Below are 19,355 nucleotides of genomic sequence, written 5' to 3'. Positions count from 1 at the left end.
GGCTTCGTTCAGCCTTCAAGCAGTAAAACTGCACACGCAAGTGAGCAGCACACCTAGGCCATGTCTGGCATTGGTTCCTGTGCCCGGCTGATTCCACAGCTGGACTTATTGTTTGAGGGCAGGACTGAAGTCTTCAACGTTGCTCAGTCCCAGATATCGGAATTAGGAATGGGGAGAAAGTGCTAATATTATGAGTACAATATTAGCAGACTATATTAAGAGAGACAAAAATCAGCTGTGGTGGGATATGGATCTAGTCTATAGGATAAATTCAGCATATGCTAGAAGTCATAATGTTCCAAGGGAGGTACATGTTAAATTTCTCAGGAGGACCACAAGGGATGAGGTACTTGGGACCCAAAGGGAGAGACCATTGAAGTACAAATATAAAGAAATCACCATTCTTAAGCAGATTCCAAAAAAGATAAAAGAGAGAAGGAGGAAGTATTCCTCCTTAGCAAAGAAATTATACAATAAAGGAGTCTGGTTTAAATGGTTATTGCCAGAAGGAATGTTGATCTTTTGGGAGGGAAATAGGATTAGAATCAATACAGTGCAGGAGGGGGAAGCCTTCATCAAAAAAAATTATCTCCTCCTAGAGGACGAACATGAGCAAGTGAGAGGGAGGAACATTACAGAATAAGATCTTGTTTTCTACTTATCTTTTGTATTTTGTTTTTAAGATTGTAAAAACTGTGAGTGCTGGATGGGTTACTAACACCAATATGGGAGCTGCCAAAAAATTTTGTCTACCCATTTACCTTTCCCCATGTGTGTGTAAAAACCAATAAAAAAATTTGGAAAAAAAAACCTACAATGGATAGGAATAACTCACTAAACTGATGAAGAACTACCCTGCCATTTAGACAGGACCGGATCGACGGCAGCCACATAAGACGGAAGCGAAGAGTAGAGAAAGCAGCAGAAATTGGAGATACTTTTAGTGAGAAACCGCCCAGGAAAAGAGGAGAGAGATCGCGAAATTGGTGGAGCGGTGAAGTGGAAAGAGAAAGACTCTATAGAGAAGACTGTTTACAGTCTGGATCAGCGGCAAAAAGGCAACGTGAGCAGAAGCGAAGAGTGGAAAGTGACGGTGCAAATAAGTACAAGAGGAATGAACGCGGAGAGAAACCCGATAGGAGACTGAAGAGAAAGTAGAAAGAGATGGTGCTTCAAACGAGATCGGGAGATATTGGTTGTAAACAGGAACAGTTGGCTCACACAGAGGATTTAATCAGATCTGGATACAGTGTTCCTCTGAGAACAGCCCGATACTGAATAGTGTAATGATCACAAGCAACAAACACAGGTAACGAAGAATGTAACTTGGGACCAATACTATAAGCATTATTGGGAGATGGAATTGGCTGGGGGACAGCTGGAACAGCGTTTTTGGAGTAGCCGGATAAGTTTCTGGTTTCTTTTCCTGAACATATGGATAGTGACATTGAGACAAAGGTGCCATCTAGTGGATTATAATTTTGAACTGTAAAGGCTGAGGCAAGAACAAGTGACAGTGACATAAAGGGGGGATCTTTGGGGGAAATAGAAGAATCATGCTTGATAAAGACGTAATTGAATACTAAACAAAAGGATTGTTATCATTGAAAGCATATATTTTTATACATAAGATTATAAAAGAATAATATAAAGTAAAATAATAATAATATAGGATTACTAATGATTAATTTAGAAACATCACAAAAACCAGCTCTATTAATAGTAATATATGCTCCAAACCAGAATCAAGAGGATTTTTACAGGAAACTATATAATAAAATAAATGAATTTGACTATGAAAACATCTGTTTAATTGAGGACTACAACGCAATAGCAGACAAAAAATGGATTATGAAAGTAAAAAAAAATAAGACTAAGAAAAACACACTACCTAAGTCCTTCTTTGATATGGCAACGGAATATAAACACCATGACATATGGAGAGAGATGCACAAATCACGACAACAATATACTTTTTATTCGAACCCCCACCAGTCCTGGTCGAGAATAGATGTGGCTTGGATATCATCAGGTTTACGAATCCAGCTAGAAGAAACTGAAATAGAAACCAACAAATGGGCGGATCATAAGCCAATAAAATTAAAATGGAAAGGCCATAAAAGAAAAAAAGATGGATGATGAACCAAACTTTGGTGAAGAAGACAGAATACTCCCAAATGTTGGAGAAAGAATTAAAACTATTCCTTAGGGTGAACAAAAAAGAAGACACTTCACTGTAAAACCTCTGAGACACCACGAAAGCATACATAAGAGGACTCATGATTGCTTATACAGCAAGAAAAAATATAAAACAAAAGGAACAAGAATGTATGCAAAGAGAACTCAGTGAAGTAGAGGCAGAATTACAGAAAGACCCACAGAATAAACCCAAAGAAGAAAAAAGAGAGATGATAAAACATAAGATCAACCTAATAACCCAAAAAGAATTAGCGCAGAAAATTAAAGCGGCAAAACAAAATTATTTTGAACATGCCAAGAAACCCAGACAGTGCCCAGCATATAGACTAAAAAACGAAAGAGAAAAAAGGATGAAGAGGGAATTATTCAACATAGATCGGATGAAAAGAAGCGAATTATACAAGGATACTTCACAAAATTATACACGCAGAATGCCACAGTGGAAACCAAGATAAAACAATATCTAAACCCAGGAAAGATGAATCCAATCTTCAAAGAACAGAGGGAGGCAATAAACAGGCCAATAACGACAGCTTCTTCAGTTCTGAAGAAACAGAAGAACAATAAAACCCCAGGACCAGATGGAATTCCAGTGGAGCTATATCAATATAACCAAATAATACTGGAGGAATTGGGACTAGAAGTGTTTAATGAAGTTCTAGGAGAAACCAAGGTTCCTGACCTTCCATGAGGTCGGAAGCAGTAATATCGCTCATCCCTAAAGAAGAAGCTAACGCACAAGAAATTCAAACTATAGACCAATCTCACCATTAAATTGCGATTATAAATTATTTGTAGCAATTATGGCAGAAAGGATCAAACAAGTGCTAAATGAATGAATTCATCCACATCAGAATGACCAGTGCGGGAAGGAGACGGCCCTGAGGAGCAGGGAAGATCATAGAATCTCCACCCCCTCCCCTTTTTGAGGAGGAAACCGAGGCTTCTCAGCAGGAGGAACCATACTCACTTGGAAGCGATCCAGAGGATGAACCACTGGTAAGCAAACCAATTAAACTGCTTACCCTCCCCCTAAAACTGTTTATCCCCAACTGGGAAAGGGGGATAAAAATCTCCACTTTAGTGGACTCAGGGTGCACCTGTTGTTTGATCAGCCCAACCCTAGGGGGTGCCATGGTGCTGCGGACTATAGAAGGGGCTTACTCCCTTCCCCCTCCTCCCTAATTGCTGCATGCAATGTCAGGTTTGTGTACCTTGTAGAAGAGCTGCCAGAATCTGCAAATGCAGTTTGGCTGCAGATCAACTTTCACAAGGTCCGATCCAGGACCGGTTTTCTTAAATTCATGACCCCCATCCAATTAGCATTTAGGAGTCCTGGTGGTCACCCCATCAGAACTCCCTGCCCGATTGCCTGCCCTGCTTACCTGCCTGTGGTGGACACCCCCCCCCCTTAGTAGCCGCAGAAGTGCATAAAAGGGAAAAGAGCAAGTGAGAGGGAGGAACTTGTTTTTACATTTCAGTTCACAAGGACTGAGCTCAGAGTCACTTTCCCAAAATAAAGGTTCCAACGCACAAAGATCGCTCCAAGTGCCCCAAGTGCATGCAGACTTTCCTCCCCTTCCTCAAAGGCAAAGAAACAGCAGCAGAGAGGAGACAGATGCTTGCAAGATAAGTGAGTCCCTGCGGCAGGAAGGGAGGGAGACGCATGAAATATCTTAGTGGGCTGGGGAGGCCTAGAGGGAGGGCTGTTCTATCACTAGGCTCCCCCAGGCTTCCCACCCTGAGATACCTGATGTGCACTTAATGAATGGCACATTGGTATTCTTAAACTGTGAGCTCTTGGGAAAGTATCCCTTCCTTGTGTGTTGCAAACAGCCATTTCTAGTGGGGAAAACAGGACAAAGCAAGTGGGGAAAATATTTTCCTTTGCTATATTTCCAGTCTGAATTAGACCATGGCAAGATCCCTACAGCAGAGTCCTTTTAAGGATTATGTACTAATAGAAAAGCAATTAACTTACCTCTGTTCTGAAATGCTAAAGCTATTGCACAAAACAGACGAGCTCTGATCAACTAGCACAGCCATCATTTTGACAGTTTTGCTGTACTATTGTCTATGGACACCCACACAAAATGCAAGCATGGGATAAACTGAGCCTGGTTTGTTCCAAGTCCTTTAAGTGACTTACTACTCAGAAAGTAAGTCCTTGCTGGACTTTTACACGTGCGTCCAATATAAGCCTTATCCCCCAAAAAATAAGCCCTAGTTAAGACACTGCGCACTCTAGGGTGCATATGTAAAAATTAAGGTAGGTATGGATGGGGGGATGGAGCTGCCCTACTACTTACTTTGGATAGTTGCAGCCAGGTCTTGCACCTCAGCCCATTTCTTTTGCTGCACCCAGCAAGGCTTTCCTGAAGGCTTCTGTAGCTGATAACAGAGCTCTGGATTGATCCAGAGCTCTGTTATCAGCTGAAGAGGCCTTTCCTAAAGGTCAATCCAGAGCTCTGTTATTGGCTGCAGAGGCCTTCAGGAAAGGCCTTGCTGGCCTTGTTATCGGCAACAGAGGCTTTCAGGAAAGCCTTGCTGGCCTTGCCGGATGAAGAAGTTCCTGAAGGCCTCTGATAATGAAAAAGTGGCCAGGGGCGACACGCGCAAGTGAGGTGAGTCAGTGGACGACATCCCCGCCCACTGAAAATAAGACCTAGTGCCTTTTTTGGTGACAAAAAATTATAAGACAAGGTCTTATTTTCAGGGAAACGGGTAGCAAAAGTGGCATTTGCTCACAAGGCAAGGATGCATCGGGAAATGTTTCTCCTTTTGTATTTGAGCATCCAAGAAGGACAGGAAAGACAAATAAAAAGCAGAGGGGAAGAGAGCAGGGAAGGAAAAAGAAGGAAACAGTGGGAGGAAGAAGAAAGGAGAATGAAGAGGGAAGGAAAAGGAAAAAAAGAAAAGGGAAGAAGGAAGGAAGGAAGATTATATTGAGAGAGTGAGAATCTGAGGGAAGTCTGCCTTAGCACTTGGCCACCAGCAGCCCTGCTTCCCTTTTGCCATCCGCTGGTCTCCTCTTCCTGACCTTTCCTATCACTGAGGATGCTTTGGTTACAAAGCCAGCTCTCCTCGGAAGGTGTGTCTGACCCACACACTTTGCCCTCCCACACACACCATGAGCAACCTGGCCAAGGAGAGCAAGCACAACAGCAATGGGAGCTGGCCATGCCTACCCTGACCCACCCCAAAGTCAATCACAACCCTGATTCAGCCCTCAATGAAATTGAGTTTGACACCTGCAGCATATACCAACATGTTTTGTCCAACTTTATATAAACGAACAGAGAACAGATAAATAATAAACATCAATATGCAGAGGGTATTTTTCCTTCATGTTTGTGCCCAGACAAAACCAAACTTATCTGACTAATCTTGAAGAGCCTGTTTTGCAGCAAGCAGCTGATAGGTATGGTTGGTACTACAGCCTTCTAATACTTTTTCAAATTCACTCCATGGCTGATGTAATGTAACACATTTGCTTCAATATCATCAACCCCAGGCAGACAAAACCAGACAATATTGTTGTCTTTGTAGGACGTGATCTTCACATGCTCATTGTGAATATTGAGTAACTTTAGACATTCAAATCAGAGATATAGTATTCATGATTCCCTGTGACAAAATAAGCCTCCAATAGGGAATCAAGTTGGCAAAGCAGTTCCATATCGTGGACAAGGCCTTTCACCTCAGAATCAGTCTGATCACCAACAATCACAGTGAAATTTGGTTTTAAAGTTTTAACTATTTTTACAATAATCTGGAGTTTAGTTTTTCCAATGGTTGGCCCCAAAGGAATATCAGAAAGCAAAACTCTTTTAAGATTATTCATAGACAAATGTAATTTATGAATAGTAATTGCTATTGAATTTACTGCACAAGGTTGGGGAGCATTGATGAATCCAATAACAGCCAATCCTACAGCTACAGTAGCTGCTAGATTCCTTACCAATTTACCAATTTTATTGATACTACCTAATTTTGCATTTATTTGACTCATGAGTTTAAAAAGCTGCTCAAAAAAAACCAACAATGAAGAGAAAGAAAATAAGAATGATGTAGCTTCCAAGATAAATAAATGCTGTTAAAGGGAAAAAAAATAAGGCTCTTTTGCAATAAGAAATGATGGTGTGAAAAAACTTGAGTATGGCAAAATGAGAACATGAACAATAGTGTTTTTCATAAAATGAAGGAGAATGAGTTGGTAGCTAGTGATTTGTAGAACACAGTCACTATACTTCTCCATTTGTGACGGGCTCCTATGACCATTAAGACATTAATAAAGAACACCATCTGCAACTTTAGTAGCCATCTCAAATCTTGTCACCTCAATATTTTCAGTCAGATACATTTGTGATACTAACATGGAAAAAAAGATAGCTCCAGCAGCAGCAGCACCCTTTCCTTCAAACAGAAGCTGGTTGAAGATCATCTCTACTCCTAAATATTTCCAGATTCTTATTTACTACTAGCTGATGACCTGACTGTCAGATCCCAAAAAGTTATACTGCTATTCAATTGGGAGGAGGGGGGCCTTGGAGTCAATTTATTAGCAGAGCCTGTGACAACTGATATTTTACAACTGGTTTCCTGGCGCCAAAATACCTGAGATCCCATCACCTTTTGGGGAACGTTTATGATGGCCATCTGGGACGTTGCACTATACTGTGTAACAGAAGATAGCCATGGGAATGTATGTTTATTTGGCTCTCAGGGCAGTTGATAAAGGAAACATCTTCACACCTGTGTATTGGCTAGAATTTGCATTCTAACAAATGGGATGGGTCTCTACTGCTTTAATTCTACTTGCGTTGCCTAAGGAGATTCAGATGTTGCTTTGACTTTAATGGCTTCCATTCTTCTTAATAAAAGGTTCCTTTTGAAATATTCCGTTGCAAAACTCTTCAGTTTCTTAAGTTAGGAGAGGAGCCCTTACATAACAGCTCTGCAAAACGGTCAACCCAGAGAAGCAACATTTGCTCTACCGAGGGGACCTTGCAAATCATGTCCAAGCACAACAGTGAACAAGGGGAAGTTGAATGCTGGAGGGAGACATCAATCCCCTCCAACCAGAGGCCTGCTCCATGTACCCTGTAGAAGAAGATGAGGTGAACCTGGAGGATCCCAAAAAGCCCTGTTGGTCAATCACCCGTGGTAACCGAAAACTGGGGTGGAAATTGGAGCTAGAAGCCCCCTCTGACCAGGAGGAGCTAAATGAAGCCTCACTGAGACAGGATCCTCTGAAGAGACATGTAACCCAGTTGGTAATGGAGATTTTGGAAAATCTCAACATCCAGGGGGGAGCCAGAATAGCATCTAAAAGGCATTGGAAGGGCGACAGCCGGGGATGATGCAAGGGGGGGGCTAACCCCCTTTGGGCCCTGCTGATCAAGCAGATGGCACAGCAGCAACAGCAAGGAACCCAGCAAACCCTCCCCCTCAGTTGGCGCATGGATTGGGGGCTGCTCCCAACCAACCCCGAAACCTGCAATTAGAAAGAAAAACTCCTTCCCTTGGGGTGAAGTTTGATGTGAACCTGAAAAAATTGGGATTCTTTATGTCACGTCTGCTCACCTACATGAAAGAATACGGGTGTGCTTTTCAAACCCAAGGATCCCGAGTGCGAATGGTTACCCTAGCCCTGGAAGGAGCCGCTGCCAAATGGATGGTGACCCTAGATGATGTCAATGCACCAGAACAGCGGGACTTCGACCATTTCATGATGGCCCTAATATGGAATATGGAATAATATGGGATAATAGGAATCTTAATGTATGTGACCTACTTTATAATTGTGCATGTTTGTAAGAGGTAACATCATGAGCAGGAAGTCACACATAGCCAAGCAGATGTAACCGCAGACATAACGGCAGGAAACTTAGCTAGAGTTGCAAGGAGCCTGTGACCTACTTAGAGAGGGGGCACAAGTTATTTAGCTTCTATAGTATAGCAACAAGGGGGGTTGAGATAAGGGGGGGCTGTCAGAGGGCTGTCAGAAATGTAACCAATCATAAGATGTCAAAAGTATGTATAAGAGTAACTGTATTAGAATCCTTGAGGGTTCAGTCTTTGCTTCTTGTGTTGCTACTGAACCTTGTGCAATAAACCTTTTCTGTTTGATCCCGGAATTCCGTGTCAGTTCCTAGAATTCCATAATAGCCCTGCTACGACGTTTCGAGGACCCCCTCGCAGATCACAAAACACCCGACCACATTAAAGTTATGAAGCAGGGATGTCGGTCAGTGACAGAGTATACCGAAGAATTCTGAGACCTGGCGTGTAGTGTGAACTAGCCAGACAATATCCTGGTAAGCTGGTTCAAGGATGGGCTGAGTGATGACCTCTACAATGCCTGGGTGGCCTGAGGCGCACCGAACCACCTGCATGAGTGGTATCTCACTGCAGAAGAAACAGATATCGACATGGCCAGGAACCAGTACCGAGCGAATGTGGAAGAAATCCCCCACCCAATGGAAGCAAGACCCTTTCAATCTGCAAACGGCATCTCAACTGAGCTGCAGAATGCCATTCTCAAGAACCGTCTAGGAAACCAGAGCGTCCATTGGAGGGAAAACTTATGAAACCTGGCCAGCTCAGGAAGGAGATAGCCCTGAGCAGCAGGGAGATCATAGAATCTCCACTGCCTCCCCTCTTTGAAGAGGAAACCCCAGCTACTCAGCAGGAGCAACCATACTCATCCGGAAGTTATCAAGAAGATGAACCACTGGTAAGCAAACCAATTAAGCTGCTTACCCTCCCCTAAGATTATTTATCCCCAACTGGGAGAGGGGGATAACAATCTCTGCTTTAGTGGACTCAGGATGCACCCGCTGTTTGATCAGCCCAACTCTGGTAAGAAAGTTGAGGATTAATGTAAGGAAGCTGAAAAGCCCCATAGATTTTTGCCAACTAGATGGGTCAATAGCAGGGGGGGAGCCAGCTTCACTTGCCACTGAGCCTCTACAGATAGGCATCGGAAGCCATAAGGAAATACTTACATTTATAGTAGCACCTGGCATGGAATGGCCACTAGTTTTGGTCTTGCATGGCTGAAAAAATGGAACCCCAAAATTAACTGGAAACAAGGCACCATAAGAGTTCAGATGTACGTAACTTTTGCTGAGAATCCAGACAAAGAAACTGAGGGGGCAGAGCACCTAGAAAGAGCAATGCTTGCTTACACTATGCCAACCCAGGGCATACCCAAATACAACAACTTGGCTGAGGTTTTTAGCGAAAAAGCCTCTGATGAGCTCCCCCCCCCCAATCGCTAGACTGACTGTGCGATATAAATCCTACCCAGTGCCAGACTCCCTAAACCCAAGATGTATAGCATGTCTCCAAGGGAGCTGGAAGAACTGAGGACATTCATTGAGAAAAACCTAGCAAGGGGTTTCATTGAGCCAGCCCGACCAAAAATTGCAGCCCCAGTGTTATGGCTCAATGAAACTCTAAGATGGCTCTTAGCGTCTCTGTGTAGATTTTAGGAAGTTAAATACAATCAGCGTAGAGAACAGGTACCCCTTTCACCCTCATGAAAGACATGCTTGCACACCTCACTAAAGGGAAAAATTGTTCAAACCTGGATTTAAGGGAGGCTTACTACTGTATCAGAATTAAAGAGGGAGACAAATGGAAAATGGCATTTAACATCCCTCTTGGATGCTATCAATTCAAAGTGCTCCTATTTGGGCTACAAGGGTCCCCTGCAGTATTTATGCAATTACGAAGTGCTACATGAGCATTTATATAAGGGCTATTTGGTATACTTATATGGCATTTTGCTATATACTGAGACCAAAGCAGAACATGTAAAACTAGTCCGGGCTGTTCTGAACAAACTCCGCTCTGCCAAAGTTTATGCTAAACTCTCTAAATGTGAATTCCACCAAGAAAAAATTGATTTACTTAGGGTACCGCATTTCACACCAGAGCATAGAAATGGATCATTTAAAAGTGCAGGTGGTACTTGATTGGGAACCACCCAAAACATATAAACAGTTACAAAGCTTCCTGGGATTTGCCAACTTTTACCGCCAGTTTATCCCTGCTTTTGCCCAGATTGCTCCCCCCTTCACCAGGCTTTAAAAACGAAGGGAGTGGGTAACCCAAAACCGAAGCAGCCTTTGAACTGGATAATGGAATGCCAAACTGCATTTGAAAAACTTAAAACGGCTGTTTTCAGCAGAGCCAATTCTAAAGCACCCAGATACAGAGAAACCATTCATCATACAAGCAGATGCCAGCGATGTGGAGATAGAAGCAGTCATAAAAATAAGCAAGACCAATTACAACCATGTGCTTACGGATCCAAAAAATTGAATGAATCTGAGCAAAGATGGGCCATTTGGGAGAAAGAGACTTATGTTCGACTGAGGCTCTTTTAACCCTGGAAGCATTTCCTAGAGGGGACTAAGATCCCTTTTGAAGTCTGGATGGATCATAAAAATTTAGAAGTCTAAAGACCCCAAGGAAACTCTCCCCAAAACAAGTACAATGGGCTCAGTACTTTAAACAGTTTGAATTTACACTCATATATCTCCCGCGGGGGGGGGGGGATTTTCTGGCAGATGCGTTATCCAGAAAACCGTAATACAATAGCATGAAGCCAGACGTAATCAAATCCATGATACAAAACAATCAACTAACCACTAAAGTAACCACCAGGTCCCAGGCAAAACAAGAAATTTTGACAGACAATGACACCACCCAAACTTTTAAACAAGCTTTAGTCACTGATGAATGGTTTTTGAGCCACAAATCCAGCTGCCTGATGAAAGACAACTTAGTTTGGGTGGGAGGGAAGTTGTATGTTCCAGCTAGCCAAAGACTGCGCTTAATGGCAAGGTGCCATGACTCCAAATTAGCTGGACACCTTGGTTTTGTGAAAACTTTACACCTAATTAAAAGGCAATTTTGGTGGCCATCACTAAAAAAGGACATAGAGAGCTATGTAGTTAGCTGCTCTATTTGTGCAGCAGCTAAAGGATATCAAGGGAAAATCCCAGGACTATTACAGAAGGTAGCTGAACCTTAAGCACCCTGGAAAGAGATTGCTATGGACTTCATTGTTGAACTACCAGAAAGCGTGGGGAATAGTGTCATTTGGGTTGTAACAGACCTGTTTTCAAAACAGGCACATTTTATACCTTGCCAAACGATCCCAACTGCCAAAAGTCTAGCCAAGTTATTCCTGATACACATTTATCCCCTTCATGGAGCCCCGCAGAGAATCATCTCCGACAGCGGGGTTCAATTCACCTCAAAATTTTGGAGGGCATTTTTAACTTTACTTGGCACCACCCAAGGATTGAGCTTGTAACACCACACTAAGACTAATGGGCAAACTGAAAAATTGAACTCGGTCCTAGAACAATATCTAAGATGTTTTATTAATTTTCAACAGGATAACTGGACTGATCTTTTACCTTTTGCAGAAGTGGCCTTCAGTAACGCTGTGGACTCAAGCACTGGTTTCACTCCTTTTAGAGTAGCAACAGGTCAGGATTTCAGCCCCATGCCTGAACTACCCACAGAAGAACCCACTATCCCCTCACTTAAGGAGTGGATAGACTCATTACAAAACACATGGCCAGTGATTAGACTAGCTTTAGGGGAAACTAGAGTGGCTTTTAAAATTCAAGCTGACAAGAGTGGAACCCAAACCTTTCCACGTTGGAGATAGAGTATACTTATCTACAAAATTCCATGAAGTCATTGCAGCCATCAAAGAAATTAGGGCCAAATTTCATTGGACCTTTCCCTATCACTAGAATCATCAACCCAGTAACAGAAGAACTACTCCTTCCAAAGACACTCAGGCAAGTCCACACAGTATTTCACATTCATTTACTCAAACGAGAAGTAATCTCACCACTCAGACCACCTGCACCTACACCATCTGTTACTATCATGATAGAAGGCAAACAACACTTTGAAATTAACGAAATTCTTAACTCTAGGATCCACAGGGGAAAAACCCAATACTTAGTTGCTTGGAAGCATTTACCTTTGTCCCAAAATGAATGGGTAGCTAAACAACATATTAGGGCCCCTATGTTATTGAAAAAAATTCACTCCCAGTACCCTGACAAACCTTGTTAAAATACTATGATAGAATTTCTGTTTCTATCTTTTCACAGGTGGATCTCTCCTTTTTTAAAAGAACGACAGCATGTTTATGATGGCCATCTGGGACATTGCACTTTACTGTGTAACGGAAGATAGCCATGGGAATGTATGTTTATTCGGCTCAGGGCAGTTGATAAAGGAAACATCTTCACACCTGTGTATTGGCTAGAATCTGCATTCTAACAAATGGGAGGGGTCTCTACTGCTTTAATTCTACTTGCATTGCCTAAGGGGATTCAGATGTTGCTTTGACTTTAATGGCTTCCATTCTTCTTAATAAAAGGTTCCTTGAAATACTCCGTTTCAAGAGTCTTCACTTTCTTAAGTTAGGAGAGGAGCCCTTACACTGGCATTGCCCGGGTAATTATAGACGTCAAAGCGTTTGTCTTACAAGGAGTCATTGAGAGGGGACTTTCTTCCCCCTACTCCCATGCCCATCATCCCTGCCCTCTCCTTTCCCCCTCCCATGCACTCCTCTTTCCTGCCCTTGTCTACAATCCTTCTGCTTCTCATGACATCATGTACAATTGTTGCTCTAGGACGCCGCACTCGATCACCTTAAAGGCCTAGACTTTCTAGAATTATGCTGGAACACACACAGAGACATACAGACACACAGACACACACCAGAGGTGTCTTACCCCCACAGTGTTTGTCTCCAGAGGGTACGTCATCTGAGCACCAAGCTTGGTCGAAATTGCTTGAGGCTGAGGACTTCCAGTGGTGCCGCTGGCCTTGGAGGATGCTCCCTCGGAAATGCCAGCCCCATGTTTGAGTAACAAGCTGCTAGGATAGCATAAATCAGCTGTCCAGCAGTTTGAAAACCTCCCCCTCGGGAAAAGGGGGGGAGGTGAGCTGTCTGGCATAGGGTAGAGCACCCAGCGGCCCCAGAAGCAATTATGTGGCGTGAAGGGTGTGAACTCCCCAGGAAGCCCGACAATTTCATCATCTCGGGATGCTTCTGCTTTTGCAGAAACAAAAGGCAGCGTCCACTCCTGCTGTTTCAACGTTTACTCTACATCTGAACAAGACGCAGGCAGGGCAAACCAGGAGGTCAATATACTGCAAGTACAAGCCTTGACTCCGTAGATTATATCTCTTTCTGTAAACTTAAAGGGAACTTTTTTTAAAAAAAATGGCGCCGGAATAATAAAGGGTGTGTTGAAAACGAAACTGAAGCGGAAAGCTGATTAGCACTTGTTAAGTGCTTGTTAGTGCTGCTGGAAAACTTCAAAGAATAGATTTTCTGGACTGAACAAATTGGTTGTTTAAAAGATTGATTTGAATATTTTGAAATGGCCTCTAAGCAGGCAAAATTCAATGTTTCCAAAAGTGCTGGCAGCTCACCAGCGCAATCGCAAAAGCTGCAATCTTTGCTACCTCCGGTGGAAACTCAATCACAAGCCCTGGAGGCTCTACAAAATAACTTACAAAAAGCATTAAAAGAACAGGCAGTTGTCTTGGAAGGGAAAATTACAAGTGCCTTTAAAGATGTCTCTGATGAAATATCTGGAATTAAGGATTTAATCCAAGAGATAAGGGAGGATATAGTTGAGGCACTTAGAGGATTATTTGGTTACGTAGCATCTCTCGATGAGAAGGTGGAAGAAATTAATGAGTCTAATACAAAATTGGACAACAAACTCATGGAGGCACAAATTAAAATTGTAAGTCGGAGGCGGAGCTTACAATGATACAATATAGAACAATGGAATTTGCCCTGAGGATAAGGGGTCTGAAAGAACATAGCCAAGAAGATTTAAGAGAGATTTTTGCAGATGCTCTTGCTCAATTAACTGGGGAACCAAAGCCCGAATGCGTCTGGCAAATTGACAAAATTTACCACGTTAATTCATGGATTGCCAGACAAAGACAACTACCAAGAGATATTGTAATCTATTTTGTCACCAGGAAAATTAGGAATGAAATATTGCAAGCAACCTATAACTGCAAGTGGCAGGTCAAGATGTGATAGTATTGAAGGAAATCCCCCCCAAAATGTTTTATATTGTAAAATTTTATTGGTTATTTACAAATGTTTTAGGGAAACAGGTAAATAGGTGTAGAAAATTTTGACAGCTACATCATGCGGGAGGTAGAAATCCCCCCGAATCTCACAACTTTAACAAAAAAAAAAAAGAAAAAACATCAAAATTTGAATAAACATTGGCAGCTTTTTGTTTTTACATTCAATCATCAATATATTCAATCATCTTTTGTATCACTTCCAAGAGTTACATTATAACAATCGCAAAAATGTTTCAACTCATTTTTGTGATCTGAGTCTTCTAAGTGTTGCATCCTCCCGTCTGCTGGCAGAGCTGCGGCCCCTCCCTCCTTCACATCTTGTGTACTGTCCCGTTTGATCTAGGAGGGCACTATTTTTTTTAATGAAGGCCTCCGCCTCCACAACTGTGTTGATTCTAATTCTACTGCCCTCCCAGAAAATCAGCATTCCTTCTGGCAACAACCATTTAAACCAGATCCCATTGTTATATAATTTCTTTGCTAAAGAGGAGTATTTCTTCCTCTTATCTCTTACTTTCTTTGGAATCTGTTTAAGAATGGTTATTTCTTTGTCTTTATATTTTAGTGGTCCCACCCTTTGAGCTCCTAAGACCTCATCTCTTGTGGTCTTTCTAAGAAATTTAACATGTACTTCCCTTGGCACGTTGTGTGTTCTGGCGTATGCTGAATTAATCCTATAAATCAGATCAATATCCCACCATAGCTGTTGTTTTGCCTCTTTTAATATATTCTGCTAAGATTGTGGTCATAATCTCCTTGAGATCTTCATTCTCTGTTTCTGGCAAGTTTCGGAATCTAAGAAAAAAAGACATTCTCTCAAATTCCACCTTTATCATATGGTTTTCAAATTCTACATTCCCCTTCTGGATTGTCTTAACTTCTTCCCTCAACCCAGTCGCGCCCTCCTCCAGCACCCCTATTCTCTGTTTATTTTGTGTTGTTTGTTGTTGCGTTTCTCTGAGCTGATCACTTAAGTCTGCCAATTGTTTTTTCAGTTCGTCCTGTCCCTTTAAGAGAGTTTGAAACATTTGATCAACTGATAGTTCCTTTGAGCTTTCTTCAGTCGCTTTAGGTTGTAAAAATGAAGCCAATGATGTCTTTTGGGTAACCAGGCTGGACGTAGAAGATGTTGGGGCCGAAGACGGCTTACCAGGCGGTAATTTTTTAGGACCCATATTAGGTTCAGAGATAGCTATAAGTCTGCACAAAGAAATAGTGTCTGTGGAAAGACACAACTGGGAGAAGTCACAAGACAAGCAAGTCCAGAGGAGAGCGTAGGTCTCTATACAGCTCCAAGCCAGGTGATATAAATCAATGTTCCAAATCCAAGGGAGATACGTGCAAGGAGAGGCTCCTGGAGATCTCTAGGGTGTGATATAGTACAAAGCCAGAAATTCTTTCAAAAGGGAAATTTCATTCATAAGTGCAAGAAGAAGGAGGAAGTTGGCCATCTTGGCTTCGCCTTCACAGGAGATCAGAAAGCAACATCCAAAGTTCCCATAAAGTAGTTTAAAAGAATCAACTCAACAAACCTCCTTTGCAATTGTAGCAAGAAGTTATCCTCCCATTGCTTAAAGGAAGAGAAAGTAACTTTTAACTCTCTCTCTCTCTTCCGAGGGAGAGGGATTTTCCAATTGCCGCTTTTCCGAGGGGGGGTTGAAACCCCCTCCTCCAGTCTTAACACTTCAAAAAATTGAAACCAGAGTTTAAAAGAGGCTGCTGTTCATCAATTAAGTAGTTAAAAAGGAGATTGAGGGAAGCTTCCCACCTCACCGCATTTCAGCTGTAACGTCTGATTAGTTGTTTCCTTCCAGGCTCCACTCGGCAAAGGTGCGCTGTTGCGCACCCCCCACGCTCCCCGGCACCTGGGGCAAAGCTGGAGACCCCCCTGCGGCCACCACCGATTCAGGGGTTCCCAACAAGCCGCCCTACAGCAGGGGGCCCCTCCAAGGCTCCCTGTGCTCCCCCTAAACTTAAGGGGAACCCACCTAGAAGACGAGCAGCGGACACGAACGTCCGTTGTCTTCGGGGACCAGAAGTGATCTCCCCCCCAAAAATGTTGAGATCTAGAAAGGACTATGCATTTCTAGTGGATGAACTTAGAAAGCGCCAGATTCAATACAGATGGGAGACCCCAGACTGAGAGCAAACTCTTAAATACTCCTGCCTTCCCATTCTTGCCCAGTTTCCTCGAAGGCGAACTCCAGAACTGAAAAACAATAAACACAAACACAACCCGGGCACAAAACCACCGGCCCTCCCCTGGGCCCACCACCATGTAACTGGGCGGGCTGAAAGACCAACGTTCTTTTTCCAGTGGGGGAGAGGGAGCGGTCACATGCGGGACATACCCAAGCTCGGTCCCAAGGAGGGAAGAACAACAACTACGGCCCAAGGGGAGGATCCACTACCACCCTCTGCAGGACCCTTCGGCCAAACGACACTTCCGCCGAGGCAAACAAGTCCAGCCGATAATGCCTGATGAAAAGGGTCGGGGACGCCCAAGTCGCCGCCCAACAAATATCCTCAAAAGGAGCCCTAGTTGCCCACGCCGCTGTGGTTGCGGCACTCCTAGTGTAATGGGCCGTTATATCTGAAGGAACGGACTGACCCGACGCCCCATAGGCTTCCACGATGGCCTGTCGCAACCAACGGCCAATGGTCGCAGAGGACACCCTGGTCCCCAGCGTCCCAGGCTGGAAAGAGACAAATAACGCCTCCAACCTGCGGATCCCTACGGTCCGTCGGAGGTAAATGCGCAGAGCGCGACGCACATCTAAACGGTGCCAAAGTCTCTCCCTATCATTGGAAGGGCTGGGACAAAAGTCAGGCAGGATGACCTCCTGCGCCCTATGAAAGGGAGTGTTCACCTTCGGGAGAAAAGTAGGATCAAGACGAAGCACTACCCTATACTGGTGAAAATAGCAAAGGTCCTCCTTGGACGAAAGAGCGCCCAGCTCTGAGATGCGCCTGGCCGAAGTAATTGCTACCAGAAAAACAACCTTAAGAGACAGAAGTCTGAGATGAACAGATCAAAGTGGTTCGAACGGGGGACCCGTCAGAGCCCGGAGTACCAGGGGCAAATCCCAAGAAGGGAACCGATGAATAGGTGTAGGCCGGAGGTTTAGGAAGCACTTGATCAGAGGAACCTGAGAAAGGGAGGAAGACCCCCCACCCCCCAAGACAGAAGACAGAGCCGTGACCTGCCAGCGCAGGGTGTTAACCACCAACCCATTTTCCAGACCTCCTTGCAGGAAGTCCAGAACATGCGGAATGGTCGCCCCCTCAGGGGAAACCCCAAGCGGCGCGCACCACCTGATGAAGGATGCCCAGGTGGAATTAGAAATCCTGGTGGTTGACGGGCGCCTAGCAGCCTCGATGGTGCGAATGACACCGGAAGACAGGCTAGCCGCCCTCAAAAGTCACAGTTCAATAGCCAGGCGGCTAGATGGAGCCTCTGGGGCTCCGGGTGAAGAAGGACCCCCTGCCACAGAACTATCTCCTCCTGCGGAATCCTCCACGGCGGAGCCACCAACAGCTGGACAAGGTCCGCGAACCAAGGCCTCCTGGGCCAATACGGGGCCACCACGATGACCAGAGCTTCTCCACCATCACCTTCCTGATGGTCCCGGGAACCAGGGGAATGAGAGGGAAGGCATAGAGAAGGCCCGCCGGCCACCTGCTCCAGAGGGCATCTGTGCCTTCCGCAGACCGGGTTTGATACCAGGAGAAGAAGTACGGCAGCTGCAAATTCGCCGGAGTGGCAAACAGATCCACTAGAGGAGTGCCGAACCTCTGGCAGATTCCCTGAAACAAAGCCGGGTGGAGCTGCCACTTGCCGTTGTCCAGAGTCGCTCGGCTTAACCAGTCCGCCTGGTGATTTGCCAGGCAGGAGATGTGTTCTGAGACCAGGGATGCCAAGTGTCTCTCCGCCCAGGTGCCGAGCCTGAGGGCTTCCAACCAGAGGGCCCAGGAATGGGTCCCCCCCTGACGGTTTATGTGGGCCTTGGCGGCCATATTGTCCGTCCGGAGGAGCACATAACGGCCCTCCATGGTCCGGAAATGCTGTAGGGCTAGACACGCTGCCTTCAACACCAACCAATTTATATTGTGTCAGAGATCCGAAGCTGTCCACCTGCCCTGGACCAGGCGGGAGCCCACCAGGGCCCCCCCAACTGAAGAGACTCGCGTCCGTGGTCACTGACACCCTCTCCGGCTCCCAGAAGGAACAACCCCTCTGTATTGTCGGGGATATCCACCACCTGAGGGAGGCTCGAACCCCCACAGAAGGGCGTAGGAGCCGAAGGGAGTTGCTCAGCCGTCCCCTCTGGAATGGAATGAGCTCCCACTGAAGGGGCCAAAGATGACATCTGGCCCACGGCACTATCCTATACAAGACACCATCTTGCCGAGCAACTGTGACAATGTGAGGACAGAAACTAACCGACTTGCGTGAACCTTTCTTGCCAGTTGCCGCAGACTTGTCTGCCAGTCCTGGGAGAGCCTGATCACCCCCGACTCGGAATCTATGAGTGTTCCTAGGTGAAGAATGCGCCTGGAAGGGGAGAGGTGACTCTTTGGGAAGGTCACTGAAAACCCCAGAGACTGAAGACACCGAATGGTAAGTCGTAGGTCCGAGACCGCCTGGGGTAGCGAACCCACCTGGACCAGGACATCGTCCAGGTAGCATTGGAGTCTCACCGGAATGGACCAGAGGTGAGCCGCCAATGCCGCCAGAACCTTCGTGAATGTTCGGGGGGCCGAAGCCAACCCGAAGAGTAGTGCTCTGTACTGTGTTTGTTCTATTTGAAGGTCAGAACTAGCATTGTAAATGCTCTATTTTTTGCCTGTCAGCACTGTTGTGAAGTGTGCCTCTGGAAATGGAAAGCTTAGTGATGGGATATATTAAGAGTGTTGCTCAATTACTTCTTGAAACTTTGTGAATGTCACAAAGAGTAGTCTACTCCCTTCAGTGTTACTAAAGT

General features: G+C 44.6%; 2 protein-coding genes across 4 annotated transcripts in view; both read right to left on the bottom strand.

The window, feature by feature from the left end:
• The window catches only part of GLB1 (galactosidase beta 1), a 187,334-nt gene that overhangs the window by 141,652 nt on the left and 26,327 nt on the right, over window positions 1-19,355 (bottom strand). The window lies entirely within an intron of this gene.
• Window positions 5,581-6,480, bottom strand: TMPPE (transmembrane protein with metallophosphoesterase domain; the record flags this gene model as incomplete). Its single annotated transcript, XM_081933079.1, is given in 6 exon segments — window positions 5,581-5,648; window positions 5,651-5,801; window positions 5,807-6,235; window positions 6,237-6,299; window positions 6,302-6,393; window positions 6,396-6,480. Coding segments are annotated over 6 exon segments (888 nt in total).

The sequence above is a fragment of the Natrix helvetica genome, assembly GCF_964273705.1.
Source record: "Natrix helvetica genome assembly, chromosome: Z".
Taxonomy (NCBI): domain Eukaryota; kingdom Metazoa; phylum Chordata; class Lepidosauria; order Squamata; family Natricidae; genus Natrix; species Natrix helvetica.
This window is presented reverse-complemented; position numbering and strand designations above follow the sequence as displayed.